Genomic DNA, 26,235 nt, shown 5'->3' with positions numbered 1-26,235 from the left:
TGAAAAGTGGCTAGCGCGATCCAGAGAGGCAGAACAGAAGGGATAGCTGGTAGCAACCGCTGCACCAGCCATGCTCCAAGAACAGAGATCAGAACGACTTCCTATCGACCACCGCTGGGACAGGACAATCGCAACAGACAAACAAAACAGATAAACAATCCTAACTGCACTAGGGAAATCTGCCTAGCACAGTTTCCAGGAATTACTCTAAGCTGATCTTCAAACAGAGAGTAAGGCTGACACCCCACCAGGAGTGTTACATAGGATGAAATCCTTATGAACAGCCAAGAATTGTGGGAAAGACATAGTACTTATAGTACATGCCTCCAATGAATGTGGCCAGGCAATTTGCATGACAACGTATGCAAATTCCTCTGCAAGCACAAGCTGCAAAACTGACAGAAGCTCTTCTTTCCAGAGTCCTGCAGCATGCAAACCTACACAATGGTCAAAAGGCTGCCTGCCTGCACAGGCAGCTGAGCAAATCATCACAGTAGCTTGTCTAAATTTGCAGGGTGGGGTGTGATATTCTCTGGTCAACTTCTGGTATATATATACCTTTTGGTTCTGGAAAATAATGTTAATGTTGAAACCAGTCATTCACCATGGACAAGGACTTTCCCTACTATTGAATAAGGAAAATCGAGCTACATGAATTGGGTTGCTGTTTGAACAGGTTTGAAATCTGCGTCCTGTGAAAGGAGAAGCTGCTCCAAGGATAGAAACTGTGCTTATTTGTAATGCTAAGGAGATACTGAGATATTTGGCCCTGAATTTTTGGTTAGGTTGTTCATTTTATTGATGTGGTTTGATTTCTATATGGATTTATTGTGCAATTTCATAAAAAATTGTTACCATAGTGTGTTTCAGTGCGATTTATAATCAGTTACTGAATCACAATGAATAATAACGTATAGAAATGCATAGGAAAACATGTATCTTTCATCATACGTGCAGCTCATGGTGTAACGTTATTTAATACTTGTAAAAGGAATCTGTGAAGTAGGAGAATAAAATACATTTCCAGTACTTTTAGATAATAGATAATATCAGTATTGCCAGGGGATATGCCCAGTGCTTTATTATTATTTGTAGCTATGATAAGGGAGTAGTTTGGAAATATGTGTTTGGGGAATGACAACACAGTCCATGAAAAAAAATACCATGGAAAATAATTACAGTGAGGTGATATGTCTACAGTTACATGATTTTCTGTTGTAAATGTCCTTACTGTATTATTTTTCATCCTTAAACTGTAATGTTAGACAAGTGGGACCTGAGTCAACATATAAAACAACCTTTCACATGTGCAATTCATTCATAACAATGTTATCCAACACCCATATTTTCATTTGCTCTTTTGCTTAGTGGGCCTGTGGGCCTCCTTAGAAATCAATGCCCCTATTCAATTACCTTTTCTCCTGAGTTTTCTCCGAGGAGATGTTTTTAACCTTTTCTCTACAATATTATTTTTTTAGAAGCTGGCAAGTGAAAAAGTGTTAAAATGTAGATAAGAAAAAGTTATGTAAAAGTTAGGTAACTTTTGAACAATCTGTTTTGTTTATTTGGAGTACTTATTTGCTTTCTGGCAGCAAATAGATGCATTATCAAGGTGTGAAAACATCTTCAAACGGAGCAATTCCATTGGTTATCATAAAAAACAAAACAAAAGGAAACCTCAGCTGCAAATTCAAACATGCTGTTGTTTCTCTAGAACTATACAGACAGCCCGGCAAAAATCATCTTCAAATCTGCAACTGGGGCTCCTCATTAGTCTACTAAATTGACCAGTAGGAATCTTTCTTAGGAAAGCTTCTCATTGGTTCAGGCTGTGGAATCGCGGGGAGCTCCAGCGGGAGATTTAAAGAGACACTGAAGCGAAAAAAAAAAATGATGATATTATGATTTGTATGTGTAGTACAGCTAAGAAAAAAAACATTAAGATCAGATACATCAGTCTTGTTTCCAGTACAGGAAGAGTTGAGAAACTCCAGTTGTTATCTCTATGCAAAAAAGCTATTAAGCTCTCCGACTAACTTGGTCGTGGAGAGGGCTGTTATCTGACTTTTATTCAACTGTAATTGAACTGTTTACTTTTCCTCTGCTAGAGGAGAGTTAATTACTTCACAGACTGCTCTGAAAGACTCATTTTGAATGCTGAGTGTTGTGTAATCTGCACATATTATAGAGTGATGCAATGTTAGAAAAAACACTATATATCTGAAAATAAAAATATGAGAATATTTTCTTTGCTGCTAATCTTCTAGTAATTATTCATAGTACACAACCAATTCATTATATCATATATTTTTTTTTCGCTTCAGTGTCTCTTTAAGGATGCTTTTGCTGCACTTTCTGTATAGTAGTGGTACAATGAGGTGTGATGGTAGTCCTACTGGAAGAAAAGGCTGGGGGCAAATTTTCAATCACTCAATAAATAAATGATTTAATATTTATACAGAAGAAATATGTCAGATAAAAAAGTTTTGAACTATTATTAACACTAATTAGTAGTGATGAACACAAATAACACATAGGAGTAATTTTGCATCAAAATTCGTAATTAGGATGCAAAATTGAAATGCGAAATTTCAGGAAAAATTTTAATTTATTTAGTCTGTAATGGTAATCATTCATAATTTTGTAAACTTTAGCAGTCAATAGCAAAGCCCCTATACATGCTACTACCAGTGTTGCCAACCTTTCACGTTATTTTTTACTGTCAAATACCTTAAAATGTACTGACAAAAATTTTTTTTTACTGACAAAACCCTCTGCGCCGCGCGTAGCGCGTCGCGCCGAAAAAATGGGCGTGGCCACGCAACAGAATGTGGGCTTGGTCATGGGTGGGGCCAAATATACATGATTTTAATATTGCTGTGAAAGGTCTGCCAGGGAAGTTTGAGCTCTGCCATAGTGTTTCCCCCTCTTCCCCCAAAATACATGTAATCTTACAGCATTTCACCAAAAATCCACGTAATCTGTCAGAGGTTCTTCCAAAATACAGATAATATGGCAGTGGTTCCTAAAAAATAGATGTAATCTGGCAGCAGCGAAGCGATTCCCCCAACATACACATAATCTGGCAGCAGTTCCTCAAAATACATTTAATCTGACAGCAGTGGTTCCCCAAAAATAGGTAGCCCCAGGTCTATAGGTGTCCCCAGAATAGGTGGCCAGGGGTATAGATGTCCCCAGAACAGGTAGCCGGGGGGAGAGATGTCCCCAGAACAGGTAGCCAGGGGTATATGTGCCCAGTATATGTAGGCAGGGGTACAGGGCTGGTTCTAGACTGGCACATATGAGGGGGCAGTCAAATGGGTAGGGGGCAACATGTTCGAGGAAATTTGTGGTGACTAAAGTGGGCATGGCAAGTAAATGCACATAATGAGAGACAGAGTTTCACCAGTAAATGCACATAAGAGACAGCCTTTCACCAGTAAATGCACGTAATGACAGACAGCTTTTCACCAGTAAATGCACATAAGAGACCGCCTTTCACCAGTAAATGCACGTAAAGACAGACAGCTTTTCACCAGTAAATGCACATAAGAGACCGCCTTTCACCAGTAAATGCACGTAATGAGAGACAGCTTTTCACCAGTAAATGCACGTAATGAGACAGCTTTTCACCAGTAAATGCACGTAATGAGAGACAGCTTTTCACCAGTAAATGAACATAAGAGACAGCTTTCACCAGTAAATGCACATAATAAGAGACAGCTTTTCACCAGTAAATGCACATAATAAGAGACAGCTTTGCACCAGTAAATGCACATAATAAGAGACAGCTTTTCACCAGTAAATGCACATAAGAGACAGCTTTTCACCAGTAAATGCACATAATGGCAAACAGCCAGTGTCCTCAGTATATGTAGCCAGCAGATATATGTGCCCAGTATATGTAGCCAGAGATATATGTCCCCAGTATATGTAGGCAGGGTTATATGTGCCCAGTATATGTAGGCAGGGTTATATGTGCCCAGTATATGTAGCCAAGGTTATATGTGCCCAGTATATGTAGCCAGGGTTATATGTGTCCAGTAGATGTAGCCAGGGTTATATGTCCCCAGTAGATGTAGCCAGAGGTATATGTGCCCATGGGTAGTCAGGGTTATATGTGCCCGGTAGATGTAGCCAGATGTATATGTGCCCAGTAGATGTAGCCAGGGTTATATGTCCCCAGTAGATGTAGCCAGAGGTATATGTGCCCATGGGTAGCCAGGGTTATATGTGCCCAGTAGATGTAGCCAGGGTTATATGTGCCCAGTAGATGTAGCCAGGGTTATATGTGCCCAGTAGATGTAGCCAGAGGTATATGTGCCCAGTAGATATAGCAAGGGTTATATGTGCCCAGTAGATGTAGCCAGGGTTATATGTGCCCAGTAGATGTAGCCAGAATGTATATGTGCCCAGTAGATGTAGCCAGATGTATATGTGCCCAGTAGATGTAGCCAGAGGTATATGTGCCCAGTAGATGTAGCCAGAGGTATATGTGCCTAGTAGATGTAGCCAGGGTTATATGTGCCCAGTAGATGTAGCCAGAGGTATATGTGCCCAGTAGATGTAGCCAGATGTATATGTGCCCAGTAGATGTAGCCAGGGTTATATGTGCCCAGTAGATGTAGCCAGATGTATATGTGCCCAGTAGATGTAGCCAGATGTATATGTGCCCAGTAGATGTAGCCAGAGGTATATATGTGCCCAGTAGATGTAGCCAGATGTATATGTGCCCAGTAGATGTAGCCAGGGTTATATGTGCCCAGTAGATGTAGCCAGATGTATATGTGCCCAGTAGATGTAGCCAGAGGTATATATGTGCCCAGTAGATGTAGCCAGATGTATATGTGCCCAGTAGATGTAGCCAGGGTTATATGTGTGTGAATGAGTGGCTGGCAGTGGCAGGCGGCAGCGAGCGGAACTTACCTGCGTCTTCTCTCGTCGCCGGCGCAGGATGATCTGCCGCTACTCTGGTCTGGTCCAGATCAGAGCAGCAGAACTTCCGGCGCAGGAGTGAGACGGAAGGTAAGTCCCGCCCGCTGCCAAACGCCACTGCCAGACAGATCAGGAGGGGGACAGTCAGCGAGGGAGGGAGAGCACGAAGGTGAGAGAAGGGGGGGGGGATTGCCCCCCTTCTCCACCGCTGCCCACAGCTCTCCCTCCACTGCACTGCTGTCCTCCTGCAACAGAGCGGGCGGCCAATAGGCCAATAGGCCGCCCTTTTACGGACGCTGCTGAATTCCTTACGGAATTCACGGGCAGTGTAATTTGTATAAAAAATTACGGGCTGCCCGTAAATTTACGGGCGGTTGGCAACACTGGCTACTACCACCAAAATTGCTACATACAGTATGTTAAAGAGAATAGTGGGTACATTTAAAAAAAAACAAAATTCAAAAAGACCTTGTAGTTGTTGAGAAAATTGATTTTAAAATGCAAAGAAAAATGTTTTTTAAACTGTTTTTTTTTCTGAATTTAAATCCATTTTTCTTTGTATTTTCAAAATTGATTTTCTCAAAAACTACAAGGTCTTTTTGAAAAATTCTCTTTTTTACTTGTGCACACGATTCCTTAACATATGTAGCAATTTTGGTGACAATAGCATGTATGGGGGCTTGCTATTCACCGCTAAAGTAAAAAATTAAACAAAAATTAAACAAAATTATGAATGAATAGACAAAATCAATTGAATTTACAAATCATATTTACGTATAGACATAATTGCGAAAATGTATGTGAATTTGTAATTAACTGATTATGATCATCACTACTAAATAGATAAGGGGTCAGACCCCATTTACTTATTTAAGTAGTAAAGGATATACACCTGGTAGTCTCCTTATTAAAGAAATCTCACAGAGTCCACCAATACCTATACCCATATGAGTAGTTAGCCCCAGCTATAATGTAGAGAGGTGGGGATGAGACCCTTTTCCATGAAATGGAAGGGCTTTGTAGCACAGGCGGAGGGTTCGCTACCCTTCTCTTACAGAGCTCTCCATATCATAAACCATTTGGGCTGAGTTAGGTTAGTATGGCAAAGCTCTACATAAGATGTTTCAGCCATCTTGCTTATACCAGCCATGCTGGGGGCACAAGAGATAAAAAAAAAAACCTCTTAAAGGAGGGCTACATCATTCATTTTTATTTTTTAGTTTTAGGTGTTAAAAAAAGCTGGATGGCAGGTGAGTAATAGGGACTTTTTACCTGGTCATTTGCCTTCATGTTTGTCTGGAAGCATCACTTCCCAGCAGTAAGGAAAAAAACAGGTAATTGCATAAGATAAAATATAAAATTGTCCAAACAAGTTTTTTCTGCCCTGCCAGGCGTTCATTTTAATTGCACTGTTGTCTGATTTTAGAACTCGGCAGAGTTAAGCCATTGCATGGGCCCACTGTGTCAGAACATGCCACTCAGAAATACCTTTCTTTTCTCTTAATTGTTTGGAAATGCACCTATTTGCCTTTCCTTAATAGAACTGATAAGAAAACCCAGATAAAATGTGTCAATAATTACTAGCTGACAAGGTTATAAGGCAGCTAAATACTTTTCAGCTGTTGTACCTAAAAAAACAGTGTGTGCATTTGTTTAAAGATCAGAAAATAAAAGAAACATGCTGTTTCAAAAATGAAATCTACATAATTATGAGTGAGAAAATGTCAGATTCACTGATCATTGTATTCACCTGGTTGAACATAATCAGACTTGCATTACAGCCAAACCTTCTGATTCTTAACCTCAATATATATTAAACTATGTTATTGATATTATTCATCACATGCATCTAAATAAACTTTAATATACAAACTAAGAACATTTTAGAAAAGTTAGAGAAATAGTTACTGAAAAATGGCAGAAATATTTCTAAGCTTAAAAAGTTCCAAACCCACTTTGAAAGCCCTGGGACTCCACCTAAATAGTGACCTCTATTATGTCCAAAAGAAAAACACTTGCTAAAATGAGGAATAATTATAGAAGGGTTCATCATAACTCCTCCAGCAAGGGCAAAATCAAATTCCTGAGAAAGGTGAAAGTAGAAACCACTTTTGTCCATAATCCTAACGATTCCCTTCATTCATTTTTAGGCTAGTATTTTATGGACAAAAAAAGTCAAGAGCATTACATTACAAAACACAAGTTAGAGTATGGTATAAAATAAATGCAGCATTCTACAGTTAAAATATTACATAAACAGCCAACTAAAAAATGGTTGCGTGATAATGTGTACTTGCTCAATTATCTTGGGACTGCTAAAAACTGACACGGATTGAAAGGACCAATACTTCTGCTTTGTACCATACAGTTTTTGAAATAATTATCTATTCATCTGTTGGCTTCAATGGCTTGGCCAAACTTCTAACTTGGACAAAATAGAGATGCCGTAGGAGAACCTGAAACCAGCTATTCATGCATGAAAATCTAGCATGCCAGAAAGAAAAAAAAATAACGCATTTCTGTAAGGAACAACAGCGCAAAATCCCCAAAACATCAAATTAAAAGACTGCAATCATATAATGTGTTGCACATTACAGGTATTGCTGTTGTTCAAAGCAGACTCAAGCAATTGCATCAGTGATGAGGCGGGGAAATTTGTTGTCTTTTAAATATCATAAGTAACATAAAAAAATTGTTGTTTAACTACTTTACCTTTTAGGATGTAGCTCCTACATCCAAAAATGCATGCTGGACGTAGGAGCTATGTCCATGAAAGAAACAGAGCCACAGGGGTTCACAGGGCTGCAACCCCTGGGGTGCGCAGGGCAAGCTGTTAGCCGGATGATCAATGAATGGGAACGCAATTGATCTAAGTCCCTGTTAGAACGATCACTGGCTTCTATGGAAAAGCCACAATCAATCTGTTACACATCCCCTCTTCACTTCTTGTAAGTGTACGCTTACAGGAAGCCCCCACCCAAAAAAATGCACTGAGGCCATCTTGTGGCCAAATAGTAAGGACTCCACCGCTTCTAGACCCCTTTGATGATTAATAACTGTATATAATGAAGTCACATCTAGAGTGCATAACAGCCACCCCTCCTCCCATTCCAAGTCCTCCAAAATGTTCAGGATATGTTTAGTATCCTCCAGATATGCTTGTGTCTCCTTAGTATATTTCTGTAAAAAGGAGTCCACATATCTGGATAGATTGGAGGTTAGAGACCCCACTCCGAACACAATAGGTCTGCCCGGGGGGGCCTCCTTACATTTATGGATCTTTGGCAAATGGTAAAACAGTGGTTTTCTTGGGTGTTTGACATCCAAATACTCATACTCTTTCTTGGATAAAATTTCTAATTCCAGACCTTTATCTAGTAAGGCTCTAAGCTCCCTCACATATCCAAATGTCGGATCGTTCTCCAAGGAGCAGTAAGTTCCTTGGTCCCCCAACAGCCTACTTGCTTCATTACAATAAGCACTAGTGTCACAAGCATATCTGGAGGATACTAAACATATCCTGAACATTTTGGAGGACTTGGAATGGAAGGAGGGGTGGCTGTTATGCACTCTAGATGTGACTTCATTATATACAGTTATTAATCATCAAAGGGGTCTAAAAGCGGTGGAGTCCTTCCTAAAAGGGGATGACTCCATGAACCCATTGCAGACGGAATTTATTTTAAAAGCAATTCAATTTATTTTGGAACACAATTATTTCCAGTTTGGGGATGATTGGTACCTGCAGGTCAGCGGAACGGCGATGGGGACCCGGTTCGCACCGGCCTATGCAAATTTGTTTATGTCCTATTGGGATGACCACCATATATATGGAGAGGGTGGCCCCGGTGCGAGCCGGGTCCTATGGCGTCGTTTTATAGACGACATCCTGCTGATCTGGAGGGTTGACCAAAAGTCACTGGAACAGTTTATTGATAAAGCTAACAATAATGATTGGAATATTAAATTCACTGCTAATATTAGTGACCAAAGAGTTAACTTTCTGGATTTAGAGATTTATATTGATTCAGGAATCTTGAAAACTAAGACGTTCCAGAAAACAGTGGATGTCAATAGCTATATTCTCTATACAAGTTGTCACTTGCCAAGATGGCTGGATGGGATACCCAGGGGGCAGTTCACGAGGCTTCGACGCAACTGTACAGAGATTGCTGAGTATAATGAAGAATCTGAAAAACTCGGGAGCTGCCTCCTGGAGAAGGGGTAAGGAACAGATAGAGGAGTCTAGGAGGATAGTTGCAGGTAAAAGACGTGAGGATTTATTAGCCCCCAAAGAAAAAACAGAATGGGATGCTAGTGACTTTTCCATGATTCTGCAATACACAGCACAGTCCAGTGTTATATCTGGAATTGTCCGAAAACATTGGAGTGTGCTGAAGGAAGATAAGATTTTGGGGGAACTATTGCCAGATAGGCCAAGGCTGATCTTTAGAAGGGCACCCAATGTTGGTTTATCTATTGCTTTAGCTGCTAATGAGAAGAGAGGGGAGAATGAAATAAATTTAAAGGGGCAAGGCTTTAAAAGGTGTGGGTTGTGCAATAATTGCAGATCGACACAGAATCCTGGAAAAATTACGAAAGTTGTAACAACTACTGGGGTTGTGTATAAAATTAAAGATCCTATAACATGCAGTACTAAAGGGGTGATATATTGTATTCAGTGTCCCTGCCACAAAAGGTATGTAGGCAGAACTAAAAGAGCATTGCAGGAGCGTATTGGTGAGCATTTTAAAAATATCCTTAAGAAAAATGAGAAACACCCACTCTCCAACCATTATAAAGATAAACATGGGGGGAGTCTAAGGGGTACACTTTTTTTCGGTTTGGAGGTGATCAAGAGGAGCTGGAGGGGTGGTGATTTTATTAGGAAAATGTCTAGAAATGAATCCCGCTGGATATTCCAGCTAGACACATTGATACCAAAAGGCCTTAATAGTGAAATGGAAACATTTGCCTTTTTTAATGAGTAACTAGAGACGATGGGTAATAATAACTTTTATTCATTCATACATATATTCTTATTTTGGCGTTCTATTATGTTTATATGAAATAATTTTTGAGACAAAGCAGGGCTGTGTATGAATTATTATTTTTTTTATGCAGGGCTGTGTGTATATACATTTATATTTCTCAGATTTTTGTGGACAAATGTTGTATGAAACAGTATAGAGGCAAGGCAATGGTTAATAGGAATATCATCGGATTGAGAGAGTGGGAGGAATGCAATTTGCATAACGGGCGTAGCAACAGATGAGTAAATCTACATAAGTTAAGAAACTTGCACAAAGAGATTAACCCTCCTGAAGAAGGCTAACGGAAATTAGCTGAAATGCGTAGAGGTCATCCTTTAGGATCATATCCCGTTTTTTAAGCGTTTAGGAACTCAGCTGGCCACGATAGCGCTTAGTGGCCATCTGAACAAAGCAAAGTTCCTATACCTTTTAGGTGACGTCACCACAAGTAACAGCTTCTAGCGGATTGGAAGAGAGAGTGAGCGTCACGCTGAACCTGTCAGTAGGAAGTGACGTATGCGACCAACCAACGCCAGGAGCTGAACGGGGAAGAAGCTCTGAAGCACCCGGCGGCGTATACAACCCGTAAGACCGGGAGAGGAGCGTGCTACATAAAGGTATTTTGTTGCAAAGCCTGCCCGTATTGTGCAGATATATTTCAAACAGAACTTGATCGATCGCATGCCTTGTGTATTGATATCCGCAAAGAGAAACCAAGTCTATTTGGATTGAGCATTTACAGTTACAGAGACTCTGGCTAAGCTAAAAGTTTTTTTGTGAGGACTGGAAACACCGCCCCATTTCCTGGACGGCTGTCTGAATTGGTGCTTGCACTGCCTAAAATTGAAAGAAAAAAGAGAACTTTTTTTTGATATCCATATAGGATTGATCAATCAATTGATTACACAGCTCTGCGATTCATTTTATTTTTTTATATTTGGGTCTGATAGAAACTGGTTCTGGGTGAGATTGTGGGGAGATTGGTGTGTGTGGACTGGATGGATGTTGGATTTATGGTCGTATCATTTATTTTTAGATTTTGAATAAAAGTATCAATTGCTTTTTAGCGCGTGTTCCTTCAAACTTAAATTATCTCTAACCCATTTTGAAGGTTTTGGGATCCCCTCTTAGGAACGTGCAGCTTAGTTAGGTCTTGTGAACCCCTTCAGCGCCGACTTTATCTAGATTTTTTTTTGTAAACCTCACCTTCTTGGGAGGTGAAAATTGCTCAGATGCATAAGGTGAAAAAACACTAAAGGCTGAAGTGGTTAATATTGTATTTGTTTATCATTTTGTTTTGTTTAAAATGTAAATGAAACCATAAGAGAAATGTGTATCGTGGAGGAAATGAAGAAGGGGCAGATGTGGTACGTTGTAACGGGATCCTGTACTAAGGAAATAAATAATGGCAGATGCACAAAGGTTCTTTATGTTCTACATATTAGTGAAATAATGGCAGATGTCTGGCATGTGCTGATGCATTGTCTCTAATACTTTAAAAGGAACTTGAGGTGAGAGACATACGGAAACTGCCATATTTTTCTCCTTTTAAACAATACCAGTTTCTCCTTGACAGTTACAATGATCTTTCTGAGCAGCAGTGTCTCAATCACACACCTAAAACAAGCATGTGGCTAATCTTGTCAGATTTTTGTCAGAAATCTGACCTGATACATGCTTTTTTATTCTCTATGGCTTAAGGTATTAGAGGTAGAGGATCAGCAGGACAGCCACACAACTTGCATTGTTTAAAAGAAAATAAGTATGTCCCTCACCTTGGGTTCCCTTTTAGTCATTGGCCTAGAATGACCCTGTTGATCAAATGCTTTGGCAATCGTCTGACTCCATTAGCTGCATGGAAGGGTTTTTTTTCGTAAGAAAAAGGTTTTATCTTGCACATGTATTACACAAGCAACACTAGCCAGACTTTGCAAATGTTAGAATATGTCTCATAACTCCATCCCCAAGCAGTTTTTGTCTTGTGTTTGCGTCAATTTTGGAGGGACTTCCTGTTCTGGGCAATGTTACTATGCTTGCATGTTTTGTACACTTTTTTGTCTTGATTGTCTTCATTTGGTTCCATGAAAAATCCAATGCTATGGATTTTTTTTTGTATCCCTCTTCTGACTAATATCTTTCAACCATGAGATACCTTTATTGCTTAGTAAGCAGCTTCACTTTATTTGGGTTTAACCAGAGGTCTCTTTAATTTATGGGAGATTCCAAGAAGATTAAATGTTGTATTTAAATCAAAAAGTACTTCAGCAAAATCTTAGTTAAATGTGTGTGCAAAGCTATGAAACAAGCTTATTGTATGTTTTATTTATTTATTTTCTCCTCTAATCGGTTTGTTGTTTTCCAATTGCATTGTACAGAATATAGGTCCCAATAAAAGCGAGAAAAGTTTTGAAATAATTTATTGTGATTTTTTAAAATTGTACATCACAATGGTATGGTGTGTGCGATGTATACAATATATATATATATATATATATACTGTGTGTATATATATATATATATATACACACACACACATCCATACAATTGGAAGGGTGCATACAACAATTTTGATTGGCCAATTTTCATGACACTTTTGCATAGGAAAGCTCTCATAGTACATGAAAGTTGTAAAATTGGCCAATCAAAATTAGATGTGTGTACACACCCTAAGAATTGAAAAAAAAGAAAACTTTTGATATTTTAATGGTGGCATCCATCCATGGTGGCATCCATAATCGTTTTTTTTCCCCCAAGAACTGAGACTGGTGGCATACATTCCTTATTGTCAGTCTTTTTTTTTTGCGCACAGGATATTGCCAAAGAGTCTATTTAGGTAATATGTTTATCATGTTTCCACTCCTATCTTAACACTACCCCCACCCCCTTTCACCTAACACTATCTTCCTTGTTCACTCTTAACTCTAATCTTACCCCACTCATAACACTTCTGCTACCCTAATATTAACCCCCCACACACACACACACACACACACACACACACACACACACACACACAGTTCCTTACAGAGCCCGGACTACTTGGCTATTTCTTAGCTGAGTGCTCATATTGGCTTTGTCTTGCACCAAAATTAAGATCCCTGGCACCCAATAGCCACAATCTTGTATTAAAGTCTACACAGTAACCACGATGTGACAGGCACCTGTGCACCAAGCACAACAGATTTGAGAATATATCATTGTCCTTCTCCTGTCTGCAAACTTTACATGTTATAGGGTGTACCGTTTACCACTATACATACAGTATTTGTGGCAGTCCTTGTGTTTCATTTCCTTAGTAACAATGACTTGATGCCCACTCAGAGTTGCTTTTTATTATTGAACTATATTATCGATTAGAAAAAATATATTGTAAAAGGCATTGCAACATGAAATGAATTTAAAAAGCCAACTCTAGAATGAAGGAGGTTTGTCCATCTTAACTGGTTCATAATAAACAAAATATTTGCAATATAAAATGAATAGTTGTGCACTGTATGATTGTGCATCATATGAAGTATTATTAAAAGTTGAGGGACCATTTCTTATCTTTTAATGAATTTGTGTACATGTGTTTCTATATAACATAACATGTTTCTGGTTTACTAGCCTTTTTACTAGCTTGTGTGTAAAATAAAAATAACACATGCCCTCTATATGCTTAATATATGTCATGTGCAAGTTTTAGCACCTTACAATAATGGCTTTTACTAGTATGAATCTGAAGAGACAAGGTCACCTGACAGCCCAATCAATGGACTTAATATTTGTCTGCATGTGTAACTTTATATTTATTTCATATCTCTCCCTCTCATACAGCTAGTAAAAATATCCAGCATGACAACTTGTAAAAATGATTGCTTGCAGCCCTATATTACGTCTGTTTTATCATTAATGGGATTTTAATGATGACTTAATTATGTGTGCAGAACTACTACGGAGCTGCCAGGACTATCCTGTCTGATAACCCCCTCGGCTTGACATGTGGAATGGTGTGTCCAACATCAGACCTTTGTGTAGGCGGATGCAATTTATACGCAACGGAGGACGGTCCAATTAACATTGGTGGACTGCAGCAGTTTGCAATTGAGGTATGATGATACTGTTATCCTGTCACTCGATTTTATCATTATTATTGTTATTATTATCATCATTACTATTTTGTGTGAGTACAGTTTCCATAACAAAGTAATCCTAAAAACTCTGGCTCCAGTTCACTAGAGTTCACTTGAGTTTCTGAATTTCCAGTTCTTAAAGGGACACTGTAGGGGGTCAGGGGAAAATGAGTTGAAGTTACCCGAGGCTTCTAATGGTCCCTTACAGACATTCTGTGCCCGCGCAGCCACTCTCCAATGCTCCAGCCCCGCCTCCGGTTCACTTCTGCAATTTCAGACTTCAAAGTCTGAAAACCACTGCACCTGCGTTGCCGTGTCCTCACTCCCGTTGATGGCACCAGGAGCGTACTGTGCAGGCCCAGTATGGTCTGTGTCTGCGCCATGCGCTCCTGGTGACATTAGAGGAAGCGAGGACAAGGCAATGCAGGCGCAGTGGTTTTCAGACTTTAAAGTCTTAAATTCCAGAAGTGAACCGGAGGTGGGGCCGGAGCATCGATGAGTGGCTGGCTGCACAGGCACAGGATGCCTGCGGGGGACCATTAGAAGCCCCAGGTAACTTCAACTCATTTTCCCCCGACCCCCTACAGTATCCCTTTAATGGCAGAAAAAAAAAACAGTCCTATCATAGATCCTAACGGAATGGATCCTAACAGATGTGAACGGATCCAACGTTAACCTATGGATCTGTTCACATTGGTCTGTTAGAACGGATCCATTCCGCATGATCCGCTGAACAGACTGCACATTTTTTTCTGCTGCGATTTTTCTGGACTGCGGAGCCCAGCGGAACGGAAACAGAGGCTGAAGCGCTGCATTGGGGGCAAATGAGTTCAAGGCAGCAAAATCCACTTTGGTGATGAGGGTCTTGGGGGGATATGGGAAAACAGAATGGAAGCAGCTGAACGGCAACGGAGTGAAAACGGATCCAATCAACCAGAAATCAGATCTGTTTGCCACTTAATTGCCGGTGTGTACTGGGCCTTAGTAAGTAGTTCAAGTGAACTTGAAGCAAACAGTATAATGGAGGCTGCCATATTTTCCCTTTTATATAACACCAGTTGTCTGGCAGTCCTGCTGATCATTCTGGCATCAATAGTGTCTGAAACTCTGAATCACAGACTTGAAACACATATATGACTAATCTTGTCAGATTTTAATCAGAAACATCTGATCGGTGAGCTTGCTCAGGGTCTAAGGCTAAAAGTAATAGAGGCAGCAGATCAGCAGGACAGCCACACAATTTGCATTGTTTAAAAGAAAATAAATATGGCAGCCTCCATATCCCTCTCACTTCAAGTTCCCTTTCGGTGAGTAAAGATGTCTAAAATACTGATGGTAGATCTGTGCTGCTTTTATACCCTGTAATCTAATGATCAACATTCACATCCTGGATGTGATCATAACTCTCACACCTAATTATGCGCAGGGCAGCATGATAGAGTAGTGGACAGCATTCTTACGTTCCAACACTAGAGTCCAAGAATCTAATCTTGGCCATAATGACACTATCTGCATGGTGAGTTAAGGTGGTCACACATCTACCAATTTTGTGGTGCCGCAACAAGCAATGCCCAATCAACTATTTAACTGTTTTTGGGCCAAAATTGGTTGAATATATCAATAAAACATGCTGGAAAATGTCTGACTGATGTGGTCGATTTAGTGTGCAGCAATAGTAGCATGCAATATCATGACAGTCAGCAACACCCAATGAACCCGGGCTGCTCTGTTCCCCCTCTCCCAATGCCCGTGCTGTTTAAAAATGCTCTCCTGTCCCACTGGTGGGACTTCTGGCATCTTCCGCTGCCACTGCAGTTACTGAGTGCCAGTATCATGTGGTACCAGGCGCACATGTGTGATGTCACATACTTATCACGCGGTACACACGCCACGTGAGACAGGCACTCGGTAACCAGTGACAGTGACAGTGGAAGACGCCGGAAGTCATACTAGCGGGGCAGGTGAGCATTTTTTTCATGGGGCGGGAGGGTATAAACACTTGGGAGGACAGCAATGGAGGCGGCTCAGACGGCATCATCAAAAGGCTGATTCCTGAGAGTTTTTATGCTAAAATCGATCAGGAAGTGGCCTGTGGTGTATCTGTATACAACAGATCTTTCTCTGATTAGATTCAATCACAGAGGGATCTGTCTTATGGTCTATCTGCCTGTACATAGTCCTTTTAACAATTTTAACTAATTGTATTCTACTTGGCACCTCTGTTATCGTATTTCAATATTATCTAGTCCACCCTTGGTGGAGGGGTGTATCCCCATTTTCTCCTATCTACAGAGAGCAACTTTTTAAACCTGAGCGGGGTCAGGTTATAGTTCTCCCCGCCGACCTGTCCAGTGGTTGCCTTTGTGGCGACCCACCCTTGTGAGTATAATCATTACATTTATTCACAATAGATATTTCCATATTAACATACTGCACCATATTGGGCTCTCGGTTTCTCCCCCATTTTTTAAGCTAGTATAAAGTATGGTGACAATATTTTATTTGGAAATAAAGGTGCATTTTTTCAGTTTTGCATCCATCACTAATTTTTAGCCTATTATTGAATAATTGTGCCCTCTTGACATAGATATCACTATTTTTTTTCCCCCTAAAGTCAGTAGGTATATTTTACTATTTGGCCACAAGATTTTCTCCGCTGACCAAAATTCTATGTAGCGTACAAGTACGCTACATAGGAAACAATGTATTGCTACATTGTAACTAGGGAAGGGACACAGGCTTCCATTGTAAGCCTGCGATCACAGTACCGGCAGGGAGATTAATGAATGTTCCCATTCATTAATGTAACGAACGGGCGGCGGAAACCGGCGGAAATCACGCCGGGCGATGTATGTAAGAATAAACACTGTTTTTGAACAAAAACTGTGTTTTTTCTCGGTGTTAATGTACGGATTGGCACTGGGGACTTTTGTCCCCTGCAGCCAATCTCCCCCTGCTCCCAGTAACAGCGCGATCACAAGCATCTGCCCACCCGATCACCTGCAAACCCCCCCAAACTGCAGGAACATGACTAGGGCATCCCTGGGGCTCTAGCAGCAGCTGCTGCTGCGGACGTGAAGCTCACGTCCGCGCGGCATAAATAGTTAATATGTAATTTTACATAAGACTTAGCACAGATGTTCCCTCCATATTGTGGTTGTTAACATTTGTGACTGTTTTTCATTACCTATGTTTTTTATTTTCAGAGTGACTCCTGAATTTTTAAATGTTTTTGTAAATTATTTCCTGTGACGAGCAGCAAACTGTGTTCCTTTTTGTTTTTCCTCCTTATATAAAAAATAAAATACGATCTAACTACAGACATTAAAGCAATCAGATAAAGCTATCATTTTGGTACATATATACAGAAAAAAAAGAACAAAAATAACAAAAACAAAAAGGGGAAGAGGGGTCCTGCTCCCTTCCAGCTGTCTGCTTTATTTAGTGAATGACCAGAGCAACCTACAAGTGCAGTTACGGGTCTTGTTTTATTTGAGCACTCAGCCAACAGCAAAAGCCATGTTATTATTGATCTTACTGCAGCTGACATTGATGCTGACATTTCAGAGCCAGACATGCCTGTCATTGAGACATCCCATGCAATGTAGTTCTCTTACCTGAAGAGTGACAGGCCTTGTGAAGGTTTGTGGCTGCTGATGGTGATATCTGTAGTGAAATTGTCCAGCACTCAAAGGTGTCTTAATCACCGAGAATTACCGTTGGCATGTATGAACTGAAATATGACAGAGTTTTAAAATACAATTCGAAGACTAATGAAGTTTCAGCTCCAACTAAAAAATGGACTCTTGCATCATATATTTCATATAAAGGATAAGTAGACCTAGTGTTCAATAACTCTCATTGATAGGTTAGTGCCACTGCCCAGGGCCATGCACTGATTGGCAAATGGTGATAATGATTGAAACTCCTCTAAGTGAACTTTTCATTGAATCTGGTCAGAGTGATTGTGACATATCCTAGTTGTGATGACAATATTTTTTCCTCTCTAATGCAAATGAATTTGCTAGGAGGTCTATGTCACCATTTTGTTTGTTTATTCTAGCAAATTGATAGGTCCCTAAAATATATTGTCACCAAATTTGCTGGGTAGAATGCAGGTTCTTGTGGAATCACGTCTCAAGGGATTTTTTTCTTGGGTTTCTCCATACACTAAGGCTACTTACACACCAAGACGTTGCGTTTTAGGGGACGTTATGGTCGCATAACGTGCCCCTAACGCAACATATGGTGGTGTTGAAGTGGGACGTCAGATTGAGCTGCGTTATGCAGCTCTCAAAGCAGCCGCTCCAGGTTAGTGATAGGAAGTCTGGATCTTTTTAAGGATTTGGATCATTTGAACCGAATCATTTGAATCATTTTACTAGGGAAGCAGACTGGGTGAAATGACTAGCAGGACAGAACTTTCCCTGCACTGTACATTCTGTATGTTCCTGTTTCTTCCAGACAGACATCCACTGTGAACCGAATCTTTCATTGTGATGATCCGCTTGATTCGACTCACAAAAAAGATCCGGATCAAATGAATGATTCGTTCATGATCCGGACAACACTACAGTCCTACCACGAGTCTCTGCAGTGCAGTGAATATTACTTAGCCATGTGGCTGGCTGCGGAGGAGGAGGAGAGGAGACCTCCTCCTCCAACATTCCTGAGCATGTGCAAGCAGTCTAACGCTGCTTAGCCCAGTATAACGTACAGCATGCAGCACTTTGTTTAAACGTGCTGCATTACTATATAACGCAACATGGGCACTGTGAACAGCACATTTGATTTTAAAGTGCTGTGAGTTAGGCTGCGTTACTGGCTGCTGTAACGTGGGACTTTAATGTCCCACTGTGAAACCAGCCTCAAGCTAGATTCAGCAGGAAAATGTGTGTAAATCCAGCAGGAGGTACCACATTTCAGCTTCTGTTTTGCTTTAACTCATTAACATCCTTAGTTTGAAATACAATATATACCCCTCTCCCCCAGAATCATGAAAGATTATAGATTATTAAGCATCAGTACAAAATACTTAAAAAATGGGATAAAAAGGTTCCTCCTAATCTTTCACCTAGACATTTAGTTAGACTAAATTCAAGGTTATATAGAAGGGAACAGGATGGCGTGGCACTTCTCCTTTAAGGGGTGCGTTGCTTCCAGTCTTGGTGCGAGTACGGTGTGCCCAAGGTGGTCGATATAATAGCTGACAGGCTATACTTTCATATGCTTATAGACAATTGCTTATACAAGACGTGTGCTCCGCTCCACAATTAAGAAGGAAGAGGCTTGAACATTATGCATATAGAAACAGATAGCGTGCATTGGGAAGGGAGAGGGAGCACGAAACCAAGCAGCAAGAAGCGGAAGGGAATGTAGCCACTGATGGCTTGCAAGTCATGAACATTTCCGGGATAGAGATCCCTCCAGCTTGCCTTTCCCTTCTATCTAGAGGTTTGAACTTTTGTCCAACAAGGAACTTCGATATAGTGGCCTTTATAATAGATCTTTACAAATCCACAAGAAAGATCGTGATATGCCAGAGGTTCAACAAAGAGCCCATACGGCCGGACATTGATCCAAGTAAAACCCCAGTGACAATAGGTCTGAATACTGGTCAGCAGGGGTGTATACCCGAAACTGCCAGTGGACCAGTGGAGGGGTTCTCTCAACTCTTGCTTTCAGCTCAGCCTCCTCAAATGACACAGGGGAACAACACTGATACCTTGGGGTTCAGCCCGCTGGTTCAGTGGGACCCCACGGATGAGGAGTTTAGTCAGATGGTGGAGGAACTGTGGGCAGATGGGGGCCATCAGGTGTGGACGGACTTGGGGAGGCCAGAGGCTCTTAGCCTGGGTGGCGGTGGTGATTTCAGGGCCTGCAAGTCTATACAGCCTTTCCCTGTTACACCGGGATTGAGTATAGACCATTTCTTTGATAGGGTGATGAAAGATATTAAGGCAGAGATTTATCAAACTGTGGTGCCGAATCTGGGCGGCGCGGAGAGAGAGGCCCTCAAGTGGCTAAAACAAAACAAGGACTTGGTGATAAGGGGAGCGGACAAGGGTGGAAACCTGGTTATCATGTCAGCAACTCAGTACAAAAATGAAGCCGAGAGGTAACTGAGTGACACAGCCACCTATTGTCCGCTCCAGGAAGATCCAATTACTAAATACCAAAGCAAATTACGCACTCTGCTACGCAGAGGCGCGGAGCGAGGATATCTTTCACAAAAACTAGCCTGTGACCTGCTTCCTCTCTATCCGCGCCGTCCGGTGTGGTACTACATACCAAAAATGCATAAATCCGTGACCGCACCGCCGGGATGTCCTATTGTCTCCGGCTGTGGGTCTCTCACTGAGAGGCTGTCCAGGTATCTCGACCATCTCCTGCGCCCCCTCCTTTAGGGGGTGCCCTCTTATTTGAGGGATACGTTGGAGGTTCTGCAGATGGTGGAGCGTGCCACATGGGTCCCCGGTGACAGACTGGCCACTATCGACGTGGTCAGTCTGTACAGCCGTATCCCCCAGGATTTGGGGATTGAGGCTGTCAGACATTTTCTGACTCGCACAGACAGAGACGATGAATACATAGACTTCGTCTGTGAATGCCTGGGCTTTGTATTAAAGCACAATGCCTTCCTGTTTGATGGACATTGGTACCATCAGACAGCGGGTACGGCCATGGGGACCCCTGTGGCATGCTCCTTTGCGAACCTCTTTCTGGGGGCGTGGGAAGAGTCTGCTGTGCTCTCGGACAGTAATCCATTCCGCGGGCACATCAGACAATGGTCGAGATACGTGGACGACGTCCTGGTGGTGTGGTCGGGAACGGATGAGCAGTTCGATGGCTTTCTACAGTATATCAACAGCAACACAATTAACATGGAGTTCACCGCTGAGAAAAGCGATATAGAGGTGACCTTCCTTGACCTACGAATTATGGTCAAGAATGGTGTTTTGTGTTGCGAGGGATATAGAAAGCCTACGGCAACCAACTCTTTCCTCCACGCTAAGAGCTTTCACCCGCAGCATGTCATAAAAGCCATTCCATATGGCCAATACTTGAGGCTGAGGAGAAATAATACTGACGAAATGCAATTTGAAATGCAGGCAGCGGATCTCACCAAACGCCTGTCCGATAGGGGATATGATGCCAGTTTGTTAGAGGAGGCATATGGAAGGGCTAAACACCAACCCAGACTAGGGCTACTGACACCCAGAAATAAGTCGAGGTCTACGCAGGATCGTATGACCTTCACCTTTGACTATACACCAATGGCCGACATGGTTAGAAAAGCCATCTTTACTAATTGGTCGCTGATAGAGAGGGATGAATCCCTAAAACAGATTGTGGGAGGTCCCCCGAGAGTGGCCTTTAGGAGAGCACCAACACTAGGGGACATGCTTACCCACAGTGAGTTTACTTCCCCTAGGAAAGATACATGGTTGAGTAAAGATATGCCAAAAGGCAATCATCGATGTGGACACTGTAAGTTCTGCCCTCGCATGATTTCTCAGAAATGTGTACAAGTAGGAAAAGAATGCTTGATGGTTAAGGACCTAATCACCTGTCAAACCAAGTATGTGGTCTACGTCCTCTTCTGCCCCTGTAAACGGTTCTACATAGGGCAAACTACGCGTCCACTAAAAGAACGGGTAGGGGAACATCTAGGATCGGTTAAAAGTGGTAGGGGTTGTGCCCGTTTCATCGCCCATATGAGAGAACACCACCAAGGGGATATCAGGGGTTTAAGATTTGCGGGCTTAGAGAGAGTGGATAAGGCAGGACGGGGTGGCAACAGGGACAGGTTATTGTTGAGAAGGGAGACCTGGTTGATTTTACAAACTGAAGCCCTGGGCCCATTAGGCCTTAATGACAAGGTGGAGCTTGCAAGCACTTTGGACCCATAAACCTTGGGTTGAGCGATATTAATTGGGGTACTGATTTATGAGGAAATGGGGTGTTGCAGAGTTTGTGCCGAAATTAGTACCAATTGTTAGTGTTAGGCATGAGTATGCTGCTGACGAGTGCTCTATATGATTGTTCAGTCAATATGTGTATATCCAATGGTTCGCATTTGAGTGTAATATATGTATATGTCTGAGACGGCCAGTGATGGCCGGTACATCTTCCCCCTGTCCCTTTTCCATTCCGCTTTTTGGTCTGCTTGAAGTTACGGGTTACACGAGTAGATGTAACGGTCCAAAGTAATAATGAATGCAATTGTGAAAGTCCTGCTCCTCAGTCCCAGTAATTAATTTTAATGGTGTGACACATCACGCACTATCACTAATTTTATTTTTCCACCGGTGGATGAGCTGGAGGCGCCTACCTAATGGTAAAAGAAATATATGTGCCAGTCGTCTGCGATGTGCCGGCTGAAGAAAGGACATACAGCGTTGGCGCTCTCTACTGGTGATATTTCATCCAGTGCATGAGCCCTCCGGCGGTGCGTGCGATTTACGCATGCGCTGGAGGTGAGCCGCATGAGACGCGTCATTAATGACGTGTGTTTATGCGACAGTTTGTCCGCTTGTATTGGTCCTTGCCGGGCACCGTCCGCATGGTGTAGCTCCTCCGGCTCCCCCATTGGTGGAAACTTAAGCCCCAATCACAGCCGGCGCTGTGTTGCCACGGTGGAGGCGGGTCTTCCCGTATGTATGCAGTGGCGAGGCGGCGCCGGCTTGCAGTGGAACACGGCGTGACCAAGCGTCCAGGAGGACGCGAAACGGCCATCGCTAGGCCCACATCAGTCCCTCACTCCCACCTCCTACACTGACAGGCCCACACAAGGAGCCGCAAGGTACTATATATGCGCAATACTTTGCAGATTTTGTATGCAGTTATGGAATATGCCATGCACAGAATACAATTTTGATGTATAACACTGGCAATAAATCTACATGCTTAAGACGGAAGATGCACACTATTTGTTTCTATATGCACTAAATTCAAGGTTGCCAGGCAAGGGAGGACAGTGAATATGCAGCCCCCTTTTTATATTATACAAGCCATGTGGTGAGCAGAAAATGTGCTTCTTATCACTATACGCGTTTGTACTCAGTTCAAGGTAACCTTCTCACCTCCATGCCCCACAAAAAGGTCTTAAGTAATTGTACAGTGTGTGTCTATGGTCAAATTGGAAAGTCCACATTAATTAGGGATGTCCAGATATCTGTTGCACATAGGGAAATGAGAACAGCAGAAAAACACTAAAATACCAGTTCAAATTCATAGAAAACTGGTGTGCAGTTTGAATCATCACCAATACTGGTACATGTTCGTATGATGAAGTACAGCAAAACAAGAAACACTAGGAAGAGGTGCCTGCCCTTACGAGTTTACAATGTAGAGGGTAGGAGGGTGGAGACACTAGAGGAGGAGGCAGAAGGATTAACGGGATTAGCATTTAAGGCAGCGAGGCTAAAGTGTTACGTATAAAAAAATGATATGCTTTTCTGAAAGGAGGTTTCCAGCAGTGGTGGGCCGAAATGTCGCATATGCAAAATCTTGCATCGAAATTCGCATTTACGCATTGTAATCGTAATGCAAAATTTAGGGGAAAATCGTAATTGATTTTGTATGTAATAGTAGTATTTCATAATTTTGTGTAATTTTTTGCGTAATTTACATGCAATTTCGTGAAATGTTGTGCCGACTTTAGCGGTTAATAGCAAAGCCCCCATATATGCTATTTCTACCATTGGTGCATATGTTAAGGAGACAATTAGGTACAGGGCAGAAAAATCCTTTTTCAAAAAGACATTGTAGTTTTTGAGAAAATCGATTTTAAAAAAAGTGCCCACTATTTCCTTTATCATAGGTAGCAATTTTGGTGTCAATAGCATGAATGGGGGCTTTACTATTAACCTTCAAAGTCGGCACAAAATTACACGACATTTTGTTAAAATTACGCACATTTTTATAAGAACGTATGAATTACTACGAAATCAATTTAGTTTGCAATCATTCCAGGCTTGGAGTATGATGGGCAGGCTGTGGGAGAGAGTTCCAAAGAAGAGCTGATGCTCGTGAAAAGTCCTGGATTTGGAGTATGAGATGGTGACCATGCAAGAGAATGAAAATCCTTTAATAAAAACAAAAGATACTGAAATAAGTCATAAATGCAGTATTCCTAATGAGAGCTGAGCTCCGTATGCTAATCCGGACCATGCAATCACTGTTAGCCACTCACAGTGATCACAGCCTAAATTCAGCTGCAAGCCAGCCCAGCAGCTCCAGAGACAGATGCTTATGGCTATGTGGCCAGTTTATGCTCTTAGGCTATGCTTCTAGTGGTGGGAGGTGGTATTGCAGCCAGTGGGCTGATCTGCTGGCTAAACAGCCAATGGCTGCTGGTTATTATTGCTCCACCTGTGGCTCCCCTATAAAGGTGTGTGTAGAACACCTTGTGTACGACCTTTTGCATGATCTGGACACTGTTATTGGATTGCTACCTGGACAGTCCTTGGAATTGTATCTGATCTGCTCTTGTCTCTTCCTCTGGTGCTGCGATTTTCTAATAATCTGTGTATGACTCCTTGAACAGTTTTGGATTTGCTATTTCCTTATGATTTTGTACCGTGTGATTCTGACTACGGGTTGATACTCGGAGTGCCTTTAGATATTCTGCTGGTATTGTTTAGTATGATTCTAGTGGTACTTTTGCCTTCTCGGCCTCAGTCTCAATACCTGGTGCACACAAGGCCTTGGTGTGAGTGCTGAGACTACGTCCTAGTCATCCCTCAGCTAAGCGAGGATGCGCTACAAAGGGTGAAGACTGCACAGGAGATGGTATTGAGACTAAAAGAAGGGGATAGACCTGCCAGGCCTTACAGGGTACAAATGTATTATTGAAGTTATTACTTTGGGTGGGGGCGATATCTTGCCAATTCAAATTAAAGGGGGATTCCTGATTTTATAATAAGTCTCCCAACCTTGTGGTATTAACATGTCTACTTTTCAGGCACACAGAGGAGACAAAGAGTCTCTGGTCTTCAAGGGTGGTTTGCGAGGGGTGCAAAGTACACCCCATCAATGATGAAAGGCATAATGCTTAGTATGGTATAGAGGGGTAGTTACAGGTTTGTGTCCTTACCTTTCCTGGTCACCCAAACTTTGTCTTATCAATGGTCTAGGTGGAACATTAAAGGGAACCCAGCCTATGTACTTTTTACTTTTAAACTTCCCTAAACTGGAAAAATTGCAGTATGAATTAAAGGGATGCGTCTAGCGAAAAACCGCCACAATTTCAGCTGCATTTAAAAATGTGTTTTCCAACTGAAACTTTACTTTAGGCCTTGTACATATTGTGTTCCGTTTGAGTTTCCGTCCGCGTTGGGCTGTTTTTGAGGCGTCTTTTTTTTTCCGATTCCCAGCGTTAGGTTAGGCGATTCGTTTTTGTGCTTAGCGGTTTTAAGTGTTTTTTCCGAGCAGTTTTGTAATTCACTCCCTGACGCAAGTCAGGAAGTGAACTCTTTGACCCAGAAAATACAATGTATTTATTCTTAAAAATATGAGCGCAATCGCTACACAAAGTGATTTTGTTAGAGTTTCGCCTTTCTCCTATACTTTCCATTGAGGCGGAATAGCCGTAAAAATGGTACATGCACCACTTTGCTAGCCGCACAGGGCACAACCCGCGCTGATATGAACCTTATCATATACATTCATTGTAGATGCGGTCGGGGGGGGGGGTGTTTTTAAAAACTGCATGCGGGCAAAAAAAGCCGAAAACGCCAGCAGTGTGAACAAGCTCTTACTCACACTTACTTCACAGAAAAAAACATGTTTCTTTCATGCTAGACATGATCAAAGTACTATGTGAATAGGAGAAGTTTGAGTTTTCACTCAGTTTAGGACATTTTTTTTTTAGTGCAGACTGACAGGGGAATTTCATTTTAATAACAATAAAGAATAATTTCCTTTTATGTTTAACCAGAAATTCCATACTATTTTGGTGACCACTGAGTTTTGTTTATTTGTTGTCTACAACTGTTTTTTAAGTTAGTGAAGAGACAATCTATACTCTGTACAGCGCTGTGTAATATGTTGGCGCTATATCAATACTTAAATAAATAAATAATCTTTAATTTATGTTTTAGGGCCCGTTTCCACTAGAGCGAATCTGCATGCGTTTCCTGCATGCAGAT

The 26,235-nt window shown here is 41.6% G+C and overlaps 1 protein-coding gene across 4 annotated transcripts in view; it reads left to right on the top strand.

Moving 5' to 3' along the window:
- The window catches only part of DPYD (dihydropyrimidine dehydrogenase), a 1,875,594-nt gene that overhangs the window by 642,851 nt on the left and 1,206,508 nt on the right, over nucleotides 1-26,235 (top strand). For all 4 annotated transcript variants that reach the window (XM_068239758.1, XM_068239759.1, XM_068239760.1 and 1 more), the window contains exon 5: nucleotides 13,895-14,056. In XM_068239758.1, the coding sequence (XP_068095859.1) occupies nucleotides 13,895-14,056 (162 nt within the window). The remainder of the gene's footprint in view (nucleotides 1-13,894; nucleotides 14,057-26,235) is intronic.

Source organism: Hyperolius riggenbachi, chromosome 6 (genome assembly GCF_040937935.1).
Source record: "Hyperolius riggenbachi isolate aHypRig1 chromosome 6, aHypRig1.pri, whole genome shotgun sequence".
In the NCBI taxonomy this organism is placed as follows: Eukaryota; Metazoa; Chordata; class Amphibia; order Anura; family Hyperoliidae; genus Hyperolius; species Hyperolius riggenbachi.
This window is presented reverse-complemented; position numbering and strand designations above follow the sequence as displayed.